This window comes from Syngnathus acus, chromosome 8 (genome assembly GCF_901709675.1).
Source record: "Syngnathus acus chromosome 8, fSynAcu1.2, whole genome shotgun sequence".
NCBI classification, from domain to species: Eukaryota; Metazoa; Chordata; class Actinopteri; order Syngnathiformes; family Syngnathidae; genus Syngnathus; species Syngnathus acus.
This window is the reverse complement of record NC_051093.1, coordinates 1,660,105-1,684,856: the sequence shown is the minus strand read 5'-3', so window position 1 is coordinate 1,684,856 and position 24,752 is coordinate 1,660,105. Positions and strand designations below refer to the sequence as shown.

The 24,752-nt window shown below is 49.0% G+C and overlaps 1 protein-coding gene and 1 long non-coding RNA gene across 3 annotated transcripts; one reads left to right on the top strand and one right to left on the bottom strand.

Annotated features, from left to right (window-relative positions):
- Nucleotides 1–361: 361 nt before the first annotated feature.
- On the bottom strand, nucleotides 362–21,277 carry LOC119126081 (serine/threonine-protein kinase/endoribonuclease IRE1-like). Of its 2 annotated transcripts, XM_037257113.1 has the most exons (31): nucleotides 20,638–21,277; nucleotides 17,880–19,452; nucleotides 17,596–17,796; nucleotides 17,172–17,508; nucleotides 16,869–17,107; nucleotides 16,316–16,459; nucleotides 16,119–16,218; nucleotides 15,434–15,677; nucleotides 15,055–15,264; nucleotides 14,846–14,966; nucleotides 9,642–9,762; nucleotides 7,875–7,908; nucleotides 7,689–7,761; nucleotides 7,517–7,589; nucleotides 7,247–7,369; nucleotides 6,815–6,916; nucleotides 6,493–6,754; nucleotides 4,905–4,983; nucleotides 4,595–4,754; nucleotides 4,413–4,528; nucleotides 4,079–4,273; nucleotides 3,640–3,904; nucleotides 3,469–3,559; nucleotides 3,206–3,395; nucleotides 3,028–3,127; nucleotides 2,744–2,943; nucleotides 2,463–2,610; nucleotides 2,257–2,384; nucleotides 1,996–2,119; nucleotides 1,590–1,657; nucleotides 362–1,503 (listed from the first exon to the last, which is right to left on the bottom strand). In XM_037257113.1, the coding sequence occupies exons 2-31, from the start codon at nucleotides 19,425–19,427 to the stop codon at nucleotides 1,072–1,074; spliced, it is 6,228 nt and encodes a 2,075-aa protein (XP_037113008.1). In that variant the 5' UTR covers nucleotides 19,428–19,452; nucleotides 20,638–21,277; the 3' UTR covers nucleotides 362–1,071. The 2 variants fall into 2 exon arrangements, with proteins under 2 accessions (XP_037113008.1, XP_037113009.1); XM_037257114.1 differs by lacking the exons at nucleotides 14,846–14,966; nucleotides 15,055–15,264; nucleotides 15,434–15,677; ... (5 more) ...; nucleotides 17,880–19,452; nucleotides 20,638–21,277 and adding an exon at nucleotides 11,977–12,243.
- LOC119126169 lies at nucleotides 12,324–13,688 on the top strand. Its single transcript, XR_005098598.1, has 2 exons — nucleotides 12,324–12,735; nucleotides 12,904–13,688. It is a non-coding gene; the product is annotated as an uncharacterized LOC119126169 (long non-coding RNA).
- Nucleotides 21,278–24,752: the final 3,475 nt, after the last annotated feature.

Sequence of the window (24,752 nt, the reverse complement as noted above, 5' to 3'; positions counted from 1 at the left end):
GTATTGCAGGTGGTCCTCGAAATGGGAAATGGAAAATAATTGTAACATTTTTTTAAATAAAATTAATTCATTATTTAGATTTTATTTATTTTCCAGGTAATTTTGTAAATCACTTACCCATCCAAATGATGTCAAATGCAGCTGAAATTCCCAAAATAGACAGAGATGCAAATAAATAGCCTGTATATGTCTATTCTCCTTCGGTGTAAAATAAAACAATATTCTGCCAAAGCAGTGGTCCCCAAGTTACTTCTTGGTTATAATGGTGGTCCCTTGGAAAAAAAACTGTTGAAAACACCTGCACAACATGAACGCTGATGATTCAACCAGTTGAAATAGACTAAACCGATACACACCATAGTCAATTTCAGTAAAAAACAAAATAGAATTTAATGTGCAAGTTATCAACTTCATTTTGACACACATGTGGAACGTTCCAAAGCACGAGCATTCTGCATTGACCTTAAAAGTCACACTTGAATAGATAATCACATCATTTAAAGAAAAAATACCTGCAGTATTTCCATCCTGAAAACCTCAGACAAAGGTCCACTCGCAGCACATCGCGCTTTACAAAAGTCAACTACAACCGTCTGGAGCCATTCAGCACAGTGATGCCGTGCTTTTGTTGAGTTTTTTTTTTAAAGGCACATTTGCCACATGGACCAAGTCTATAAAAATATTCATACAGTATCTTGGCGATGAACAAATTCACTGCAAAATACAACATTGCACAATAAAACTACCCCATATGTTCAACAATTATCATCAACAATTCCCACAATAGAAGGCCGGACATTTTTGGGACAAATACTATTTTTGGACTTGATATTAAAATGAAAATAGAAAAATACTCAGTTCCGCTACAACACACAATCCAACAACCTTTTGAGTTGTTGAGCTTTGTTGCATTTAAGTCAAGAAGGCACTTGTTAAATCCACGGTGCAGCAGCTGTTCTGGTTGAGTGGCTCCCAAGCACTGCAGGCCTGGTCCTCACCGGTACCAAACTCAGCGACTGGCCCGCCACTCTTTAAGGTGAAAAAGCCAATCGTGTGCGAGATGCGGACGAACTACGTTTGCATCGATCTACCGTCAGACCCACTTAACCTGAGATGAGATGTCGGGGGTTCAGAGGTGAGCACATGACAGTGCGGGTCTGACGGCAACGCTTCAACAGTCTCGGCCGGCAGGTCTGCAGAAGCAGAGGACTGGTGCGGTCCCACAGGGCCGTGTCCCTCCTGCGCTTCCGCTTGTGAGCAGTGTGCGGATTCTGGGGGTCGCGATGAGTCCGTCGATGGGTGTCGACTTTGTGGCAGGTGGTCCGCTTTTGCCGCGATGGAATAGTAAGGCAGGAAAAACCTCTCTGCAGCGCACGTCCGCATGGCCAGGTATGTGTGCATGAGCAGGTGGGGGAAACGGGAAGTGAAGTAGCAAACAAAGTCATCAGGGACGGAGCCCAGCGTCTCCTGGACCTCGGCGGGCAACTCCCGGTAATGATGTTTCTGTTCAAACAAGGCGAGTGTCAGGCTCTGAAAGGCCATGGCCATGAAGTTGTGAGCACAAAGGAGGAGAGCACCCGCACGCTTACCTTGTTCCTCATTGCACGGAGCAGATCTCGGACTGAGCTGCCTTTGTAGGAACGGAACTTTCTCAGGTCTGCAAGCCATGAGAATTGCATGTTGTGTTGAAAACAAACATGGAAATTTGCCTCAGAGAGCTTCATCCTAACACAGAAGGTTAAACATCCTAGAGCACAAAGTGCTTAGAATCGGAGTCTTGTAACTTACATCAACTAGAGAAATATGTTTTTATTTTTTATGCCATGTGGAACGTGCTTCCTAAATTTCGAACCTTGTTCACCAATACAACATCAAATGAGCCTTCAAAGCGCCAGGCTCATAACATATCTGCCCTTGGCCATAAAGTCAAACGAAAGGACAAAATGGATGAATGAGCCACGGCCGCGGGGCGACGGCGTTTTTCTTGTGTCCTACCCGTCTGCAGCGGCACCGTGATATGCTCCCTCCAGTCACTCTTGACCACTGCACGCCCCCCTCGCTCCAGCTGCCTCACGATGGCTCCGTCCAGCGGCTCCTTCTCTATTCTGTCGCTCACATCCTGCCGGCGACAACAAGCATGCAAGTAATGCAGCTCACAAGATTAGCCCGCTCTGCCCCCCAACCCCCCTAACCCTAACTCCCATGACTCCCATTCGATTCGACTCGTTTCATTTATGTGCGACTAACAAGACAGACCTGGAAGAACTGCAGTTCCTTCTCCAGGCTCCAGAAGAAAGGGTGCTTGAGAACACACTCGGCCGAGGGCCTCAGATGAGGCTCCATGCTCAACATCTGCTCGATTAGGTCTCGAGCCACGATGTCGCCTGGTTCGAGACAACGACAGAAAGACGGGCCGTGACGAGGCGCTCGCAAATCCCCTGGCGATCAGGTTCGGGCCTCACCGTGTTTGTCGGTCTGCAGATGGTCCAGGCTGTACGCGCCCAACAGGATGTTGGCTTGCCTCTGCAGGGACTTGCCGAAAGGGTGGCGACCTTGAGACACCACGTAGTAGAAGACGCATCCGGCAGAGAAGATATCAACAGTGCAGGTCTTCAAAAGGACAAGAGACAAAACATACTGTGAACATCAGCGGTGAGTCGACAGAAACGAGAATTGTACTGTAGTGTAGATGCTATAGCTCTCCGATATGTGGCCATTTGGCACAGCTGGACTTTGAACTCACCGGGTTGTCTTTCCAGTCCTCGCTGAGAACCTCGGGAGCGATCCATCCCTCCGTCCCCGGCACGCCGGACCTTCTGCTGAAACTGTGACGGCCCGCTGCTAATTTCTTGCACAGGCCAAAGTCGGAGATCATGGCCCGCACCCGCCCGTGGGCGTTGGGCATGGACACCAGGATGTTGTGAGGTTTCAGGTCTCTATGAACTGCAGGGAGAAGTCAAGGTTGAGGCGGGGGCGGACGATGTAGTGTTTTTCGAAAATGCAGAACAAGCATTTAAAAACAATGACCAATGTTGAGGGAGTGCAGATGAGCCAGTCCCGAGGTGGCCTGCTGCAGCAGCATCACCGGCTCCAGTCCGCGACGGTCAAAATCTTTCATCTCTACATACTGGACAGAACGCAACGGAGCGGAACGTCACACACACCCTACTATGCCAAATAAACGCTTGAGCCAACGACGGCGAACCTCTTGAAGCGTGGCAGCGCACAGCTCGGTGGCAATGTACTGGAACTGGCGGTCCCTCTCGGTGCAGAAGTATCGAATGACATTAGGGTGCTCGTCCGACTCCCGCAGCAGTTGAACTTCCCGATCTACAAAGCTGAAGCACTCCGGGAGAATTCTTTTTACTGCCACCTGACGGTTGTCAAACTGACCCCTGGCGGCAAAAGCCAAATAGATTGGAGAGCCGAGCCCGACAACCAAATCCCGTCTACCTTTCTTCTACTTACTTGTACACGATGGTGCCCTCGGCGCCGTGACCCAGCACTCGTTTGGGATTGAACGTTATGTTGCCCACTCTCACAATGGTGGAGTCGTCCTCTGATGAGACAAAAAGGACAAACCGTCAACGGTGTCTTCTCGACAACGAGGAGCGTCGACGAACGCCATCTTGACTTCACCTCCGTCCTCGTGCTCATTGGCAGAGGCGCCCAGCTCGGAAAGGGAGAGGTTGGAATGGTTGGAGGCGCGCGGGGTCACGTTGGGGCTGCTGTGGTCTGAGCATTCCGAGCGAGCACGAGCCGCTTCCAGGTAGTCGCTGTCTGAGACCAGAGGAAGCGACGCGTCGGCGGTGGGGAAAGGCTGTTGTCTCTGCAACATCTCCAACCTCTCCTCCATCTGCCGTTGGAACTCCTGGTGCTGCAGCTGCTGCTGCTTGTGGACACTCTGCAACAAAAAAGGCACTAAAGGATCTTGGACAAAAAAAAAATGTCTTGTGGTTTCTTGTCAGTTGTGAAATATGGAAACAAGCTACGGCGGAAGCTGAAACTTCAAACAAAAGCATGATTAAAAGGACAGTGCAACAATTATTGCTCCACTAGATGTCGCTATTTAACTTGCCTTGGGGTAGGTGATCACAAAGGCCACCCAGCCAGCCAGAAGGAAAGTAGAAAAGATGATGGTGGCCATGTCTTTGAGCATGGAGTCCACAGGGGCCTCCGGGCGTACGGTGCGACCACTCAGCCCGGGTTCTTGGATCGAGATTTCAGGCATAGGAGAAGGCGGAATGTCATTCCTGACAACATTGTCCTCCTCCTAGAAGATGAAGAAAGCGAGCAGCCAAAGAAACCTTTACTCTTGAGGACCACAGCATTAGTCACATTCACACAAGCCAATAAAATATATATATATTTTTTAATGGAAGGACACAATGGAAGGACACACACACGCTCACCTCTTCAGCCTTCTTGTTGCCAGTCGGTGGAATGACGTTGCCTTGGTTACGAGGAAAGTTGTCAGGGAATCTTTCCAGGATCTTGTTGTGAGCTTCAGGCGGTGTCTCGTGATGACCTAGAAGGCGAGCCTCTTGTGTTTAAAACGGTAAAGTGCGAGGATGTCGGCGTGCGGTGGGCCTACCGATGAGCAGCAGGTAGTTGCGCATGAAGTTCATGCGCCTGCGCTGGCGGAGCGCCGCATTGAATTGGACGCTGGTGCTGGGCGTGATGACGCACTCTTCGTCCTCATCCATCTCCTGCCTGTCGGGGCCCTCCAACATGGGGAAGGTGCTTCCTCGAGGCTGCGCACCCAAACAAATATTTAAGCCATTCACAAACGAAGGCACTCACCCCACTTCAACATTTTTCCCATTGCGGGCTCAGCTCGAGTTTATTACTAAAAGGTGACAGCAAACACGACTATGTTGACATCCTTATCCTGAGGCACTCACCACCACTGTGACTCCATCGTGCACCAGGGAGGGAGACGCATACAAGCTGGTGGAATATTTACCCACATACAAAGTGGCCCTATCACAAAATGAAAAAAGAAACATCAAAGAGCATGCTTTACATTCTTGAAGAGGTGTTCAACAGGATGCGGGGAAATGAGCCCATCCATTTATCCATTTTCTTCCCCTTATCCAGGGTCGGGTCGCGGGGCAGCAGCTTTAGGAGGGAGTCCCAGACTTCCCTCTCCCCAGCCACTTCATCCAGCTCATCCCAGGGGATTCCAAGGCGTTCCCAGGCCAGCCGAGAGACATAGTCTCTTCAGCGCGTCATGGGTCGTCCACGGGGTCTCCTATCGGTGGGACATGCCCGGAACACCTCTCCAGGGAGGCGTCCAGGAGGCATCCTGATGAGATGCCCGAGCCACCTCATCTGGCTCCTCTCAACGTGGAGGAGCAGCGGCTCTACTCAGAGTCTCTCCCGGAACACCGAGCTTCTCACCTTATCTCTCAGGGAGAGCCCGGACACCCTGCGGAGGAAACTCATTTCGGCTGCTTGTATCCGGGATCTCGTTTTTCCGGTCAAGACCCATAGCTCGTGACCATAGGTGAGGGTAGGAGCGTAGATCGACCGGTAAATTGAGAGCTTTGCCTTTTGGCTCAGCTTTCTCTTCACCACGACGGACCGGTACAGAGTCCGCATTACTGGCGACGCTGCACCGATCCGCCTGTCGATCCCGTGCTGCATCCTGCCGTCACTCGTGAACAAGACCCCAAGAACTCCTCCACTTGGGGCAGGATCTCATCCCTGATCTGGAGAGGGCATTCCACCCTTTTCCGACCGAGGACCATTTGCAGGTGCTGACCCTCATCCCGACCGCTTCACACTCGGCTGCGAACCGCTCCAGTGAGAGCTGGAGATCACGGCTTGAAGAAGCTAACAGCACCACGTCGTCTCCAAAAAGCAGAGACGCAATGCTGAGGTCCCCAAACCGGAAACCCTCAACGCCTCGGGTGCGCCTAGAAATTCTGTCCATAAAAGTTATGAACAGAATCAGTGACAAAGGGCAGCCTTGGCGGAGTCCAACCCTCACTGGGAACGAATCCGACTTACTGCCGGAAATGCGGACCAAACTCTGGCATCGGTGATACAGGGACCGAACCGCCCTTATCAGTTGGCTCGGCACCCTGTACTCCCGAAGCACCCTCCACAGAACTTCCCGAGGGACACGGTCGAACGCCTTCTCCAAGTCCGCAAAACACATGTGGACTGGTTGAACGAACTCCCATGCCCCCTCGAGGATCCTGCCGAGGGTGTAGAGCTGGTCTACTGTTCCACGGCCAGGACGAAAGCCACACTGCTCCTCCTGAATCCGAGGTTCGACCTCCCGACGGACCCTCCTCTCCAGCACCCCTGAATAGACCTTACCAGGGAGGCTGAGGAGTGTGAGTTCCCTGTAATTGGAACACACCCTCCGGTCCCCCTTCTTAAAGGGGGGAAATGAGCCTTAGACTCAAAACTAAACCAAACATTGGGAGCTCCCCGACACAGAGCAAAAAGCAAAGCAACCAGCGGCTTCTATTTGCTTACATCAGCTTATTGTCCGGCTTCTGCTCCTTGGGGAAGGGGTATTTCCACTGGGTGATTCGGCCCACCTCTCCAGACATGAAGGTGAGATAGCGTAGGGTTTCCACAGCGACATTTGTGTGAGCGACTTTGCGCAGGCCCTCACGCTGCCAGATGTACATGGCCACGACGGGAGAGTTGTAGTTTTGGACCCACCGGACGTCGCCAGACTCGATGTCCACCGTCACCACCAGCCCGTCGCCGTTGGACACAAAGTGGGCCATCTCTGCGGGCGGAGTCACCCGGATTAGCGTGGCGACCAACGCTGGCTCGCTATCTGCCTTACTGTATTTGGCGTCATCGTCGGGAAGGGTGGAGGCATAGTCCGAATAAGTGGCGTTCCAGCGCAGCTCGCGGCTTTTGGTGTCGTACATGGTGATGGTGTATTCTGAAACGGGGACGCAATGTTTCCACTTTGAATAGGCCATGCAAGTTATGCAACGTGAACAAAAGCCAGGGAGAGCGGCCAGTATCCATTTCAGCTTGTCAATGCAGAAAAGTAAAACTTGATTCGAATGTCAGGCGTCGCGCCAAAGATCATTTTCTTGCTGCTGCGTAATAAATACCCTGACGGATGCGCGTCCAAAAACGTTTGAGGAGAAAAACGTCAAAGGAGCTCCATGACTTCAAAGTGGATTCAGTGGAACAGGTCCCATCACGATTCGACTCGCCGCACAAATGACGACGCGTTAACTGGGATGCCTTTCGTTTTGCTTACCCGTGCGTCCCAGATAGAGTAGAGAGGAGGACGGACACGGCATGTCGGCAAAGGATGATGTCAGTGTCTGCTGCTTCTCACCGGTCAACAGGTCCACCACATGCCACAAGTCCTGCTTCTTACCTACACGCACACACGCACATTAGTCAGTATTCAGCGATCACTTGGTGCAGGGCGGAAGGCTGTAAGCTTCCTTGCATCTGAGTTCTCATCCTCTTTTATCTGCTGCACTTTGCAAACTGACGTCACAGAGTTCGGGATGGGCCTTACCCATGTATAGGATTCCATCAGAAGTGCGGCAGGGAGACGCTTGCACCAACTCCGGAATGGTGAACGGTAATTTCTGTTTAAGAACGACAAATACACATGAGCCAATGGGAACATCCTATTATTGGATGCTAACTTATGAGAGCGAGACAAGATTCAAGGCATCTGCTCTTACTGTGAGTCCTTCATTGTTCTTTCCACCCAGAGAATACAGGCTGCCATCATTGGGGTCGGGCAGAAAGGCCGGCCTGGAAGTTACGCGGAAGAAAAACAAGGGCGCCTTTAATGTCGCACCGACAGCAAGCAATTGAAGGACCAGTGAAAATGTTGGAAATACATGAAAGCACTAAAAGCAACGTACTCTGCAACATGGGTGGGGACCTGAAGAACTGGATCTGGAAGGACAAAAAGTTGACATTCAAGAGTGACAGATGCATCAATCAGCACAACAGACGGTGACCAGAAATTATTCATCCCAATGGCAAATGTTGTTTTGAAATTCTGAGAAATCGGTCGACCAGCATGAAATCGTTTTTGTATACCGTATTTTCCAGTCGCAGTTTTTTTCCTAGTTTGGCCTGGGGTGCGACTTATACTTAGGAGCGACTTATGTGTGAAATTATTAACACATTATTATATAATTTACTTGTTATTTTCACACTAAACCGCATGAGGGCGCTCTAGGCCTGTGGAATAATTGGAACTGCAACTGACGATGAGTTGACGTAAGTCACATAGAAGAGAAAGCGCTGCATCTTCTACCTCTGGAGTTAGCGAAGTTGTTTGAAAGTGACACAAAGGATGAAGATTTCATTGGATTCAGTGATTTGGAGTTATACCGATGGTTTGGTAAACTTGTTCACATGTAATTTATGCTATAGTTATCTGAATAACTCTTAATATTTTACATCAGGCACGTGCTCAGTTTCTTGTTTATGTGTCATGTAATGTTAGCATACAGTACAATTATTCAGCCTGTTGTTGCCTCTATTCTATTTTTATTTCAAATTGCCTTTCAAGATGATGTGTCTGTTCTTGGTGTTGAATTTTATCAAATAAAATTCCCCCAAAAATGCGACTTATACTCCAGTGCGACTTATGTCATTCTTCTTTGTTATTATGCATTTTATGGCTGGAGCGACTTGTACTCAAAAGCGACTTATAGTCCGGAAAATTTCCACAACATAAGGCGCTTCAGGTTAATTGTCTCGTCCTTGTCATGTTGGTCTTCGGCAATGGTCCCGGCTTTCCAAAAACCTTGAACTGTGCCTTGTAGGCATGTCTCTTTGTCGATGCCATTTTAGAAGGTTCTAATGCCGTTTGCTTTGCACAAACCGATAGTATTTATTTATCAATGGCGGCGGAGGTACGTACTCTACGTGTTGCGTGATTGTTTTTTTGCCCAGATCTACATAAAACGTCATGTCCTCTGATTGGTTCATCGAGTCTACATATTACGCCAGGATATTACCTCTCTGTGTGCCACACAAGCCACACAAAACAACTTTACAGATTTTGGAATTCGGTCCACACAAAAGGCTCACCTTATTAAAAGGTGCACCTTCGTTTTTCTGTTTTTAGATAATTAAAGGCATTTAAGTGCGCCTTATGGTGCGGAAAATACGGTACACTAAAAAATGAATCACTACTCTGAAAATGGCCCCAGTTAAAAGACAAGTAAGAAGAATTATAATCTTGCTGGTGTGAACACACAGGTTGTGGACCACATGGTCCTGATCCTTTAGACGTGCCCGAAGGAGTCAACAAGCGTGCACGTGTGTGTGTGTGTGTGTGTGTGTGTGTGTGTGTGTGTGTGTGTGTGTGTGTGTGTGTGTGTGTGTGTGTGTGTGTGTGTGTGTGTGAGAGGGGAGGTGTTAGGGTTGTGGTCACTGCAGAAGGCAACTCTTTTCTGTCTTATCTCTGGCAAGCGCAGAAGACGGCCCTGTTGGCTCGCCTGTGTCGACCTTGACAGCAGCCTGCGCTGTATTTGCCCCCCCCTGGCCGTTAATCATTACACATTTTTCCACAGTCAAAGCGAGATCTCAAGTGCGGCCCAACCGCAACGTCTGCAGTCATCTCAGAAACCTTCTCGGGTAGCTATCAGACAATAAAACAAGTCTGCGCTCACCTTCTTTCAGCGTCCATTTGATGGAACCGGATTTCTTGCTCACTGCGTGCAAATTTCCATCCAGAGTGGACACAAAGAGCAAGCTCTCGGGGAGCGAAACCGTGCCGGCGTTGCAAAACACCTGAAAAGATGGCAGGCAAGACGAACAAAAAAACAAACAGCAACGTCATTACCGAAATGCCTTGTCACGTGCAATTAAGAGCATCAAAGTTTTTTTCATTGAACAACATGCTGATGCTACATTTCTGTGGTGCAAGTGAAACGAGAAGAAAACCAGATAACCTCGCCAGGGGACTCCCCCTCAAATACCTCAGCGACTCATGTTTGCAGCCTACCCAAAACCAAAAATACGTAAAGCATAAAGGAAGGAGGAAGTTTCTCCGTGCAGCGTCCTGAAAAGTTTGATATAGCGCCGTTAGCATAATAGCATGTCATTTTGGAATGTTCTCAGAAAACAAGAGACAACAACAAATTCCACAAATAAGAGTCCAGTAGCCGCGACTCTGCACAATCAGAACCCCCCTCCTCACACACGCACGCACACACACACACGCACATGCACACACACACATTTTAGCAAACAAGTTGAAATAACTTGACAATAATGTGATGAGGCTAGTGATGTGCAAGCACGCTTTAGGGGACTTTCAGCTGATTTGGAATCCGCAAAATGCAGCTTGGACAACAAAGTTACACTGTTTTGTTTTTGTTGTGCCACCAACAACGGAGCAGCCAAGATTGTCATCTTCTCGCCGCTATTGATGGAAATCCCGCACTAATCCCCCTGAAGGGTCCTTGGGGTGGGGGTGGATATGATGCAGATTAGCCATCGCTAATTGCTAATAGACTCATCTCAGCATTTAGACACTTTTGATGGGTGGAGTCTGGGGGATTTCAAGTGCCCTTAAGATGAACACAAAGTACCCGCCGCCCCCTCAGCGGTAATGTGCTGTTAGCAGAAAAAAAACTACAACAATGAGGCCAAAGGTGGAGAAGGAAAAAGCAACACTAGCTGTATGGAGGAAATGTCCACTGTTGTCAGCTTTTCCCAATTGTATTCCAGACACCAATGCGAGGCAGATGATGAAACTGCTCATGCGCAATACAACACTGGAGGCATCATTAGCATGCGCAAACATAAAATGATCAAACGATCCGCATTGAGCTCAAGTTTGTCATCATCGAGCCAGCAAATTTCACATCGCCGCCGTGTATTTGTTGAAGCCCATGTGCGCTTATCAGAAGCGCGGCGGTGTTTCGGCCCAGCGTGGGTCATGTCACGTGTTGGACCCCTGCGTGGGCACGCGTAGCCAATCTGCAGCTGTGATAAGATAGCGCAAGACCGCAACTTATTTGTGAGCAAAGTGGCCTGTGTTGGTGCGCTGCGATGGGACCACAAGTCCGCAGAGATCAGGAACAGGCAACAAACATCAAAGTACTCTGACTTTCCCTCCAAGCCAGCGGAAAAAGGCGCCGGGCTACTTCCCGTTGGGTCACTTAGCAACCAGCAGCAAATAAGAGCAAGCTACCGTTGTCCCTTCGCAGTACGGTGTAGCTTTGGCATTTTCAATGAAGCAAAAACGGATGGTTTTTGGAATGTGCAATGAAGCTTCCGGAGAAAACTTGTACTGGTAAAACAAGTTAATTCCACACAGACGTGCGATTCCGGCGTGCTCCACAAATGTTGCCATCAACAGAATTTGGATTTTCATCAATCTGCCTTGTTCAATGCTCGCCCTTTATAAAATCTGCAAACTAACCAATAATTCCGAGTGCCAGCCCAAGTTCACTGCAATAAACTCGAAATCTACTTCCTCTGCTGTGATGCAATCCATCCATTCCATGCATCTCTGGTCATCTGTAACACCCACCTACGGCAAGTTAGCAAGTTGCATACTGCACTCTCCATCGACCATCATACACGCTCTGCCTCCTGTGGTGAAAATTACACCGGCTTTTCACATCACAGCTGGATTGATGTTTATTGGGCTGAGTGGAGGATGTGCAACACGATTGAATCAACAGATACGATAACAAAAACACATGCTGCTCTTACGACACATCAGTCACAAGAGTATCAACCGCCTTAGCATACTACTGCCCTATCAACATCTGACCAAAATTGTCACTCTGTAAACAAATTCGACGTCATCAATTACGCCATTTTACGTTTATACGTCAGGGTCTGTGAAGCTCCCTGGCCCATGATGTGCTTTTGGTACACGCAAAGTATGCTCACCATACTTTGAGCCCAAGCTAATAGTAGCCAGTGCCGTTATCACCTGGAAGAATTAGTTTTTCACTTGCGTTAAGTCAAACGTGTGCTAGTTGATACCTTGAGTGGCAGAGCGGCATAGTAGAGCAACATGCACCAGAGCAGGGCCCGGCTGCTCACTGTCCAGTCCATCATTTAGGGTCTGAGAAACGAAAGGAGACGACTGGTCTTTGACGTCCGTTCACTCCATACAAGACGTCATTTTGCTGGCTACGCGAATGTTGTGAAAGGTTTGATCGAGAGTCGAAAACAGCATTGTGGCAGCGCTCCGGCCATACCAGTTAGCTTTTTCGCTTCCTGAAATGAAACCTGGGAGGGGGTGGGACTTTGGGGAAGACGTGACACAGGAGTGGAGGAGGGACCGTCCCGAGGGGCGGTGCCAGCAAATAAGAGACTAGGACAGGCGCCGGAAATGGTTCAGATCACTTCCGGGAGCAGGCTACTGCCCAACATGTTTTCACCGCCGAGACGGATTCTCGTCGGAGGAGCTGGCTTCGTGCCCGAAAAAAATCTTAATTTATTTTTTATTTATAAATTTCATTGCAAGATGACGCTTTGATTATGTCGCTTTTTATATTTTCATGACTCATTCATTCAGGGTGCGTCATCATCACCACTAGGCCGCATCGATTGACAAATGTTATGGTAAGCAATTTGATTCAATCCGGACTAATGGAGAATTAAAAGGTGGTTTAATTTGACCCTTTTCTTTTCTCACAGAAGTGAATGCTAAGCCATGGTAGTCACGTAAATAGTTGTCACGTAGCAGGCAGCCACGTGGCTAGCAAACACGTGGTGCACCACAGAGGCCTTTACTATGTAAGAATGCGTTTTTAAGAAGTTGGCGCTGTTCATAATGATTCAAATGCGTTAGACTTCTTGATGTACAATGAAGTAAACTTAAAATCGGATTCAGCGCCATATATTATTGTATGCCAGGTTTGTCGCTGTTTGACTTATTTAATACATTTCTATTTTATCACGCAGGGCGTCTCACCCCCCACGACAGCCTGAACGGAACTGGATCCACTTGGCTTAGAAGAGTGCTATATATTCAAATAAAGCACATTTTCCTCTTAAGAACAAGTTTCATTTAATGTCTTGTTTTACATAATGAATAATGCACTATATGTGAATCCTGGTTGACATATTTGGTGGTCATGCAGGTTTAAAAGAAATGGTGCAAGAACAAAAATCACAAGTCCTGTTATAACTGGAGTTTCTTGGCAACTTTCCCAAGTTTCTCTTTTAAAGCAAGACACAGTTGTAGTGTAATTGTCACAATTGAGAGGCGGTTATTTTTACAATCACTTGGCAGTTGATCTTTTTTTTTTTTTAAACTGGAAATGCTAGGATAACCAGAAATGCTTGATGCTGAACAACTAGGTGTCTGTTCTGAGTATTTTCCCAGGTTACGTGAAGTCCTAATAAAGTGATGTTTAATATAAATGCTCTTTGCTTCATCCATATCAAATTATGACTCCCATTTATTAGCTTTTTTTTTTTTTAATTGATACACAATGACCTGAACTGTAACATTCTGACATCACTGAACACAACAGCAATGTTTCTTCACAGTGCAAATGAACATCAAAACTTGTGGAAACAATTTGTACAACAATGGTACATTTTTTTAAGCGTGGCTGCAAATGGTGCACTGTGGAGGAATGTTTGCTTATTTTAAAGGCACTTTCTGCCTCAGTGACACTGACAAGAAACCGTCACCTGTAAAGCAACTAAATGTTGGCAGATCTGCACACAATACAGAAAAATGTTTTTTGAATGGCAAAAGATGCACTTGTTGGCTTGATGTCTTGACACGATTGAAACAATATGGCTGAAATCCAGAAAACAGACCCCAAAATGTCAGTATTTTAATCCTGTTGAGCTGGCAAAATATATATAAATATTCCCCCTGCAGATGACTGTCAGTCAGTGAAATGTACAGATTTGAAAGCAAGAGTACTCTACTGCAGACGTTGGCCACTAATGACCCTTCGAGCCGCACTGCAAGAATGCTTTGGCAATAAAATCACATGACTAACTTTTGAATGAAAAGTGTTGCTAAGAAGCACATTGTCAAGTGAACGAGCGACTCATAAATACATTCATTGGATTTCGGCAACGCGTTTGGCTGCTGCGTCTGCTCGTACTGTACATTTCAATCCATACAAGCACCGCCTCCTTTCTCAAGTACTTCTCCCGCAAGGAACAAGGTTTCGTTCATTGAGCTGTTTGCAAACCCGTGCCAGGCACACACAGCAAAGATGGCCGGAAGAGTCTCCATAGGAAATTCGTCCATGGGGGATAATTATTTACTCATCCTTCGTGCCAAATGTCAATCAGGTTGACAAACTTTTCGCAAGGCGTCGGAAAGGTCACTAAATATGCAGCGTACAACTCAAGTTTGGTGTAACCGTAACTCACAGATTGAAATGCTTATTGTTCAATCAAATGGCTACTTCTCAAAATGCCACGACATCCAGTTGCCACGGTGACAAAAAACAGCAGTCCGGACGTCGCCTTCACATATGGCAGACCTCGGACTCTTCGGGTTCTGGGCCCCTCAAGGCATCGTGTGACTCGCTCATTGAGCTGGCATTGGAACGCGTGTCCATGGCAGAGTGCATGATGGGTAGCCACAAGTCATCCATGTTTGGCATGACAAATATTTTCTGTCGGGAGGACAAAACATATTTTGACTTTCGGGGTACCACAGGGTAGCACCAGCCCTACTGAATTTATGACAACGGCTATCGTTGATTTGAAGTGCGTGTTCGGCATGCAGCCAAAAATTTATTGCATGGCCGTTTTACAATTTCCAACCTGCATCTTCAAATTGCATGCAATATGCTCTGCTCTCAAGGTTGCCACATTCATATGCATCTTGAAATTGGACCGCAGTGTGCAGAACAACCAGTTCAAGTACCTGAAACTCCTGGTCCAGTTTCTTCTCGATCCATTCGGTCACATGGACAAGAGTGACCTCCCTCTCTCCGAGTTTGGGCCGCGCTTTGAGCTCCAGGTGAGGTGGACTGCGGAAGCCGTACCTGAGCGCCCAGAAGTACACCTTAATGGGACGCGTTATCCAGCAGAGGGCACTAGCGCTATCCCCTCAAGCATAAAAGGTCAACTTACCATATCCTGTCGGTAGGAGGCGGCGGTATGTTGACGGCAAGCGTGCCTCGACACTCCTGCACCTCCACGGTGAGCAGCAGCGGCGTGTTGGCCACCTCCTCCATCTTCTTCTTGATGAACTCCGTCTCTGTAGCCTTCTGGAAGTACTTGGACTTGGCGATCTTATCCACAAAGCGCATGATCTTGCTGGGCCTGTGGCCTCCCACGTAGCTGAGCGGAGAGCGAGTCACGCTGATTATTTCTTAATGACAAGTTGCTAAGGCCCCATGATGGGAAGGAGCGGCTGGGTGCTCAGGTAATTCAGCGCTAGGTCAGAAGGTGGGAACATTCGCTTCCAACCAACACGTTCGTGTGGCTTTTCAGATATTGCTCTGCTCACCTTTCGCCTCCGAGGAAAACGGCTTTGTCACTGAAAAGTTCTGCAGGATCCTCCTCATCGGAGGAGCCGGCGCTGGATGACTCCTCGTCGCTGTCCGCCAGACAGTAAGTGCGTGGCCTTGACCACTCCTTGCTGTGCTCGCCAAGGCCCTCGCCCTCCTTGCCCAGACGGGCGAGGTTCATCTTGGTCTCCAGAGTCATGAGGAAGGAGCCTGTGTAGGAGACCTCCAGATCGAACCACAAACCTGGAGGGACAAGCCAGACAAGAAGAAAGCTTTTGACCTACGTGGCTGTGGTTGCCATGGCGATAAAACCATTGCTGTTAGCGCCGAGCCATTTCATCCCTTGCCAGAAGAGTACTTTTATCCTGTCATCGTAGATGAAAAGGTCAGGCCTCGGGCAGCTGCACTTCCTAGCTGGGTGAACTTCCTGTAGTAATATCTGAGCTCTCAGTGAATAGCCCAAGACCGTAAGTAACTAAAAACAGATGTGTCATTTCAATGAGTTGGCATAAAATGACGGAAAAGCACTTTTTGTGGGACATGTGCTTGTTTGTTTGTTTGTTTGTTTGTTTGTTTTATTTTTCAGAAAAGTGCAAGCTGAAAATCAACTCAACCATCGCTCGCCGATGTCATCGCCAAGGGCGAAGGGAGATTTTGGGTGCGAATCCACGTTCAGGTTCCTACCTTGGTGGTCCACAGAAGGTTTGGAGGCACAGAGAATCTTGGGCATGGAGAAGCCCATATCGAGTTCCGTTAAGGTGAGCTCATTCATAACATACGGCAGCTGGAAGGAAAAAAAAACCCAAAAAGGGTCTTTCAGTGCGTTGGTACTTAAAGCGCACTTGAGTTGGATTTGAGATCAATTTAAGGGGAGCACCCACCCGGATCTTACTGAGCTTCATTTGAATCTTTTTGGAGACGACGTTGGCCCAGTGCTTCTCTCCTAGGAAGTCCCAGAATATTCTCCCCAAAAAAGCGTTGACCCAGGCTTCTGGTTCGGCCGACTCATGTGAACACCCGGGCCTCTGAGGGGAAAACGGTTAGATGGAACAAAAATGAAATGAAAAAATACAACGATACTCAATTTCCTATTTCGCCGAGCACATTCTATTGCTTTAAAACGGAGCAGAAGCTCTTTTTCGGGTTTGGCAGAGGGTGTTTTTCCACATCAAACAATATTTTGCAGCGCTACATTCCAAATATAGAGGCTTATTTTCTAGATTTTCCAAAAGAGAAGTGAAATGAATCAATTACAACTCATCAAGAAGCAGAACCATCTGCAGCAGAACCTCCAAAGTTCAACCGTCTGTTCTGCCAATTTCCAAGCTGTTTGAATTTCACAAATGCTCCCAGTGCAAATAATCGCAACAATGTGCCACAGGGTGATGTCAAAGCACTACTTTCATCTAAATGATGTTTCACCACATTCCTTACCTTTTTGATGCTCGAAGGGCTCCTGTCGGGGCTGCGTCCGCCAGGACTTTCAGCGGCGGCCGGGCTTGCGGGCCGGGGGCTGAGGTACTTGGCCATGTACACGTCATAGTCCAAGAGCGTCCTCTGCCTCGAGGAGCTCTCCCGGCGGCGAGGCTGAGGGTGGCACGGCTCGTCGGAGCTTCCTCGGCCGTCGGCCTCCTGACTGCCCACACACTGGTGGCTGTAGCAGGGCTGCGAGGCTAAAACAAAACAAATGGACATTGTGGCATTTAGGGCGAAGATTTTGGTGCATCGCACACTGACCACTCTTGGGCAGACGGCCGCCTCGGCCATCAGACTTCATCTGGGACGCCAGCAGAAATCTCCGGAACCACTCCTCTTTTTCCCGCCCGGTCCTCCCAAACAGGTAGATTGTCAGATCCCCTCCTCCCGGCATCGGCTTCTTTAGCTCATCCGCGGACGTGTCGGCTTTTTCAACCTTGTTGCCCCCTTGCTCTGCCTTCTCGTCCAGCGTTGTGGGCTTCCCGTCCTCTTGGGTCTTCTTGGACATGAAGTCCTGCTGCTTGGCCAGCTCAATGCAAACGGGGTACTTCTTGTTCCAAACTCGTTTTCTTGCTAGGCTTTGTGGCATCAGGTAGATCTTTGGAGGAGGGGACATAGTTGAGAAGGTCAGGGCTGAAAGCGGCGTACATGGGCACGCTCGCGACTTTGGGCAGGTTTAGCGCACCTTGCTGTCGGTCACGTCGTAGATCTTCTGGCTGACGTAGGTGACGTCAGGCTTAGGCTCGTTGTGAGCGGCGCGGCGGGAGATGTTGCGGTTTGGTTTTGACAGTCGCAGAATGGAACCTTCCAGGCGTACGAAGACTGAGTGCGTCAGGGTGGCGTGGTACATCTCCGGGTCGTAGCTGTGGATCTCGTTCATCCAGCCCTGAGATGCGACGGCCGTGCAGAAGGGAAGACAAAAGAGGGTTGAGTGCAACTGGCTGAGCAGCAAAGATCCGGATGTCTCACCTTGAAAATGCCCGGTTCTTGGATATCGAGCCGGGCCGCGTTCCAAGGTTCTGTCCTGCGTCTTTGCTTCCTCATTGCCAAGTGGGAGCGCCGCGGAGCTGACAGCCAAAGGACCAGAATGGCCAAGGTCAAGCCCGCCAACGTGCCGTGGAGCACCGCGCATACATACGGCGGGAGCGGAAGGACCAAGTACCCGTACACCAACTGGGTCAGGCAGACCAGGCCCATCCAAGGCACAGTTGCCGCTTCCTCCTCCTCTTCTTCCTCCATCTCCATTTCGCCAGCGCTTCCGCGGGATCCGGGGCGATCCCCGTCCGGGGTCTCCGTGTCAGTGCACAAGTCAAAGTCTTCGCTGTAAAGCTCACAAAAGTCCTCGTCTTCCTGGCGGGCCGCCAGGGCCGACATGGAGCAACGACCCAGATTGAGCGACGGAGACCTGGCCAAGGCGGATGCAGAGGTCTGGCTGAGAGGAAAGGAGAGGACGACACAATCGGGTCCGTGCCCGGTGGGCGTTTCTTCATCTTCCTGGCCCTCTGCTCCCTCCTCCTCCTTGATGCTGCTGCCGTAACCTTCCGAGTGTCCGTTGACCCCCGCAATGCCGCTCAGCTCTGACGCACTGGATGACAGCAACCTGGCTCGATGGGGGCTGCCCGTGGCCGATTCCTCGCCCATGATCTTACTAAAAAGCTGCAGGGGGTCTGACATCACCTCGGAGAGACGCCGCCTTGTATCCTCGATCTTGGCTTCTACTTCTTGAACCTTGAAGAAGGACCTGCCATCCGGCGATACAGTGGGAGATGAGGGGGCCGTTTTAGAGTCTCCGCCCACCTGGGTGGCCACGACAGGGGCGGTGGACAAGCGAGGCTGGGAGAACTGTTTGAAGAGTTGCATGTTGCGAGGAGGCGGCCGCTGCGACGGCTGCGCTTGTTGCTGGTGGAGGGCGGGATGAAGAACATGGTGAACGGAGTCTTCCTGCTGCTCAACCTTTGATGTCTCTGTGGAGAGGGACTTGACAAAAGATTTCATCAAGTGTCTGTGGCGGGCGTGCGACGGCGCGACGGCAGCTTCGCGGGCCTCCGCCTCGTTGGACATGGACCCGACCAGGCTGAGGAAAGGTCGGGACGACTTGCAAGGGGAAGAGGAGCTGGAGCTCGTGGCCGGGAGGTTGGCGAAGGGATGTTCGGAAGGCCAAGAGGAGCTGGTGGGAGGAGTGCAACTCACTTGAGGGTTGCTCAAGGTGGACATGATTGTCATGGCCGAAGAGCCGACGTTTGCGTGAGCGCTAGCCGTCGTGCTCTCCGATTCAAAAACCAAGTCCTCTTTTGACCTGCAAACCTCCAGAGCTCCCGAAGCATCCAGCTCTGACTTCCCTCCATAAAGCTCCTCTTCCTCGTCGTCCTCCTCCTTGCCCAGAGCGGAGAAGTGGATGGTAATGGTGTCACGCGAGAGGGAGCGCTGGACCTGCAGTTTGGGTGCGGGCGCGTGCCGAGAGGGTGGAGTATTGGCACGTTGGCTAGCTCCCCTTCCGTCGCCACCGTGATGGCTCATCGCCACCCAGAGCGCGGCTCAAGGCCTGGAGGGCAACGACACGAGCATTCAACAACATGAAAACTCACTGTTGCACAGCAGAGTACATTCAATTGTCATGACCCTTTGAACGGAAATGCAAGCACTCTTCGACGTGCTTAAATTTCAATTAATTATTTTGAAAATTATTAAAACAAACAAGAAAAAAGATTTTGTCTCATTTGTTTGTATATTAATTAATTAATTAATTATATTTACAAAATCAGACATCCCTAAAATGATGTCATCTTACAAAATCCCAACTCTGTCATGACGCGTCCCCGGTTATTTTGTAATGTGTATGTTGTCGTGGTTTCTGTTAGTGTCTCTGTGTACTCACCCCTCCCCTCCTGTGTCTGCCCATGATCAGTGTGATCACCCTCACCTGCCTCTCGTTACCTGTCTTGTATTTAAGTCCTGTCTGCCCCTCACCACCCTCGTTCTTGTTTCTTGTCTCACGTCTTTGTCTGTCTGTTCTGTGTCAGTCCAGTTATTGTTTTGTTAGGTCGTTATGTTAGTTCCCCTTCATCCTCCATTCCAACTCCCCTTTTCCTTCAGTAAACCCCGGTCCAAACTGCATTTGCTCGCCCAGGCTCCACTCATTTCCTGACAAACTGTACATTCAGCTGCGATGATGGGAGGTGACATTCTCCGTGCCTTAACTAGTAAAGGCCGATAATACAAAAAAAAAAACTCAACCTTTTAGAATTTACGTCTGTCAGCAAACATCAATGCATGGCAGACAGTAAATGTGACAGTTGCAATGCCAACAGCGATATTACTATTAATGTGCTCGGTCTTATCCTCGCAGCCTCTTTTTTTGTAGGTAACCATTTAAACGATCTAAAACCCCAATCAATTAACAGGAATTCTCATAAGAAGAGCCAAAATGCGCTGTTGTTGCATCACATTTGGCTTTACGGGATCTACAATGCGAGTGGGAAAAGATTCCACATCGCTTCACGCATTCACGTGATGTTAATTGCCATAAACGCGCTCTTAAAGAGACACGACTTCATTTTTGCCTCACAGTATGCTGGCTAGAGTGTAGCATCATCGGGGCCGCTCTATTTATGGCGATTGCGAGGAAGATTCGGGCTGTTAATCTACAGCGACAAAATAATCCGGTTCATTGTCAAATCCAACCGCTGCAAATTTAATCCATCCAGAATGTAAATAACTTCTGTCTCACCCTGGTTACTGCATCCTCATCTCGGGGATGTCCAGGCCACAGTGTAGCATCCAAAACAGAATTTGAATATCTGCGTAATCCGATCTGGTTCCGGACGTGATGAGCCCCATGCACCATGGACACCCCCCACCCCCAACACACAATAGAGATGGCTGGTTGCGGGGGTTTCCGAGCGGCCCAACTTGCTACGCGGCACGTCTCTCTGGCGCGATACGCGTTCTGGGCTGGGTTGGGTTGGGCTGGGCTGTGTTTGTTTTGGTGAATGGGAGTCGGTCCGCGCCACACCCCCTCGTCAACGGTGACATTGCATATGCGTCCCCTCCCTCCGTGGACGCGGGTTCGTCATGATGGACTACTGCAGGAGGACGCGCGGCTGCTGCACGACGAGGAGGCGAGCTGCGTCATGGCACCGCAGGAGCGCGCTTCCCCTTCCGCAAATTCAGCCTCGTCTCGCCTGAACATGGACGACAGTTTATCAACCTAAAAAAACAAACAAAATTCAATCAATTCTTTGCATCACGATCAGAAGGGCAAACGGCAGAAAATGTTGTCAAAATGCTTCATATCTTGGTCAGATTTGAGCCAACGAATTGCAGGCGCACATAGTACTTGTTCGTCGGGACATGATGCCACCTAGCGGTCATATTTAGCATGTCAGCATGAGAGTCAACGCAGGTCAATAAAACGTTCAGTTATCACCAGCACCACCTTCTGGCGAGAAAATGTACAGTACTGTGCATGGCGCTCGTCGGGTCTTCTGACCAGACTTTTGTAAATTGTCTAATAATAAGAAAGAAAGAGGAACGTGTTGCAGTGATTATAACTTCACACAGGCACACTTTGTCCTGGTGTGAGGTTCTTGTTGCTCCCTCTAGCTTTGCAAAGTGATCCCGCATGATGAATCACATGAGGCCCCCTGCTGTTCAAGTCTCGAGGCAGGCATGCAAGCAGTTCATCTCCCTTCTGATGTGCTGATGCTAATGAGCTTTTGCTTTACTAAAGACGACGGTGCGGGTGGTGGTGGTGGAGCAGCAAAATATTGCAGCCAACCCAGCCGCCTCCTTCAACAGTACATGCACATGAATGCGTGTTGTTTGAACTTCGCCAGAGAAGCGTTCAAAGTGAGGTTCCCCCTCCTCTTTGCGTCTCTTTCCGGGGGTGCGCAGCCTTACTCACGAGCGCACCCGATCAGGTCGAGAGATGGGGATTATGATATGCAAATGAGGCTTTGTTATCGGGGTGCCGACATTCGTCGCGCGGAGCAGATGTAGCATGAAAAAGTGCTGCCCCTTCTTCACTTCATCCACCTAGCCTTTTTTCTTTTTACATTACGTGCCTCCTGCCTAGAACACGTTGACCTACAGAAGCCATCCACACACTCAACTTTTTAATTAAAATCAAAACAAAACAAAGAAAGTCCGGAATTGTTGAAAACAGATTGCACTGCTTTCAAACTGGCGTCATCTGGTGGCGTTAAGGAAGTACAGCGGCACCTTGATATTAGGACTCACATGGTTCGTTTGGAAAGGCTCCTCCCGAGGCCCAAGTGGGATTACGTTGCAGATTTAAAGTTCCCATGGAAGGGGCCTTTGGTGGCTTTCAGGTTGGGGGCCATAGAGGAGCTCTTTATGAGTTTGGGCTCTGTGTGAATGGACCCAGCCAACTCCCAGCATGCTAGCCCTACATATTGGAGGGACACAGAGAAGCTATTCAAGTTTGCCAGACATAGGCTCCCCCCACCTCCTTGAGTTCTCATCTTTGTTATTCTCTCTTTAAGCTTTGCTGGTGGAGAAAAAGACAATCAAAATTATTTGTCTGCCATCATTTTGCACTTTCCTGCCCCTACATGGTCAAGTTTGGTATTGAAGAATCTTTCCAAAGAGCCCTTTCAAAATCAATCTGATAAATCTCTGTTTTCCCTCACATTTTAAGCAAAACTTAAACTGTCAGTGTGTTTCATAGATTTTCATATTCTTTATCGTCTGTGAAGAATCACTCATTCATACAGCTTAATGAGTCACTTACAGGAGTTGTGAAAGGCTTACATTTTTATTCCATTATGTTACAATTTTATAAAGTACAAAAACAGCACAACCGCCCCCGATCTTTCTTGTACTAGGCACCTGAATAAATAGCTACAAAATGTTTCAATGTATAATTGAGCAAAGACTCCTCGGATCACTCCACAAATGCCACCCTTCCCATGTGCTTTAATGCCTCCCATCTCCACCTTTCTCCACCCTCATCACCCCATCAATCTTTGTCCCCTGTTGGCCCCCCCCCCCCCCCCCACAGCCAAATCCCTTTGAGCAGCAACGACACAATGCATAAATACATCAATCTGCCGTCTGGCTATCTAATGTGTCAGATGGGTTGCGGCGGCCGAGGGCATGCTGACACGTAGGCGGCAACGACCTCTCTCGTGTGTCACCGCATTACAGACGCACAACAAGGCCTGCCTCCAGAACCTGGGGGTGGGACAAAAATTGGCAGTCAACCTGGGGGTGGTGGTGCCAGACTGGCTCTTACGCTCTGAAGCCGTGCCGCCGACCTGATGGCGGCTGTAGCCCCCAGGTCAAAGGGCAAAGAGGCTGTTAAAGCGTCAGCTGACCTCCTTTGGTTACCAGGCACAATCATGTACACACACACATACACACACGCACACACACTCACACACACTTGATTTAAGGTTGTATAAATCTAAGGGAGGTCACGGCTCCCAGTGGTCACGGCTTTAATTCAAACTTCAAAGGCAAAAGATGATTTTTACACTTGTCCTCAAAGTTAACCTGTCTGTCTCCACTGAGAGAGAAAACAAGATTTCAACGTGGCTTGCAAATGGATAACTAAAACTACAACAAAAACTTGGACAAGAATTTCCCCAAAGATTAATTGCAGCTTCAATTGCAGCATCCCCCTCACCTCCCCTAGACAAAGAAAAAGGTGTGTGAGATAAAAGTAAAAAAAAAAGAAAAGAGCGGAAATCAGCAGACTTAATGGATGAATTTTTATCAGTGCGTTAAATCGGCTATGACGAGGAAAGATTCAAAGAACGAGGGGGAGGGAAATAAGGCCCACGCGCGCCCGCGCAGACGCTCCAAAAACAAATTAAGATGGAAAATGCTCGGTCTGGTCTTCAAAGCGTCATCGGGCCTGTAATGGGGGCCAAGTTCAAAGGCCCACTCGAGCCTTTGCCGACCGAGCTGGAGGAACAACACTTTGGTCTCGGGTGCCCTCCTGATGTTTGTTTATCCTTTGCATCAGTCTCCCGTCATTGATCTGCCCGACTCTCTTTATTTGAGGCCCCCTCTCCCCTTTTTTCTTGACTCCATCCGCCATCGACTGCATTCCCTTTGACGTTGTCTCCTCTCATGCCTTCATCACATGCGCCACTCTTTCAGATGTGACGTTGATCAATGTGCAATGGCGAGCGGGGGGCTCGGGGCTCTGTCGTCCCGCTGGTCGGCTTCCCGGAGAGTCCCGGCTAACCTTGGAATCTGGTCAAAGCCTGGACGGGAGGACCCTCAAAAACAAGCCGGCCTTGTAGGACAGATGGCCCGCACAAAGGCAAACACCGCACGCTAGCTCGCCTCTTGCCTTGTTCTGACTGGAAAGACTTTACTCGCTCCGTGGCACTTTGTCGTTTTTGTGTTTTTGTTTTGTTTTGACAAACATCATTTATCCGCACGAGGGAGGGGGGGTTGGCAACTCATTTCCCCGAGTGGCTGATAGTGGCTCAGAAATGTTGCCACGATTCAAAATGTGAATCGTCACAACGTCGCACATGTAGAAGGCAAGTAAAATGCACACGGGCTTCCGCTAAAAAAAATTCCGGTACTCGTCACCACAACGCCAAGACAAAGTGATAGCCAACGTTTGAGCGACGAATTCATGACTTGTGCTCATGAAAAGGTCTTCAAAGGCTCGCATTGAAGGAAAATTTTCCATTTGAATACACGTGCTGTACTCAGCGTAATTTCCTTCGCCTTTTGATGACAGGGGTCTCTCAAAGAGCTAAAAACAAAAGGAGAAAAATTCCTCGCAAGAAGTGAGCCGGCACATATTTGCCAAGGCTTTGTTCATCGTATATGCTGACAAAAAGAAATGTACGATTA

Excerpts from the sequence above, each read along its gene's own strand:
- LOC119126081 (XM_037257113.1), bottom strand. The coding sequence starts at position 19,427 with ATGAGCCATCACGGTGGCGACGGAAGGGGAGCTAGCCAACGTGCCAAT. Across the intron at positions 14,967-15,054 it reads CCTCCTACCGACAGGATATG|GTACGGCTTCCGCAGTCCAC; the intron begins GTAAGTTGACCT and ends CTGGGCGCTCAG. Across the intron at positions 2,611-2,743 it reads AGGACTGGAAAGACAACCCG|ACCTGCACTGTTGATATCTT; the intron begins GTGAGTTCAAAG and ends GTCCTTTTGAAG.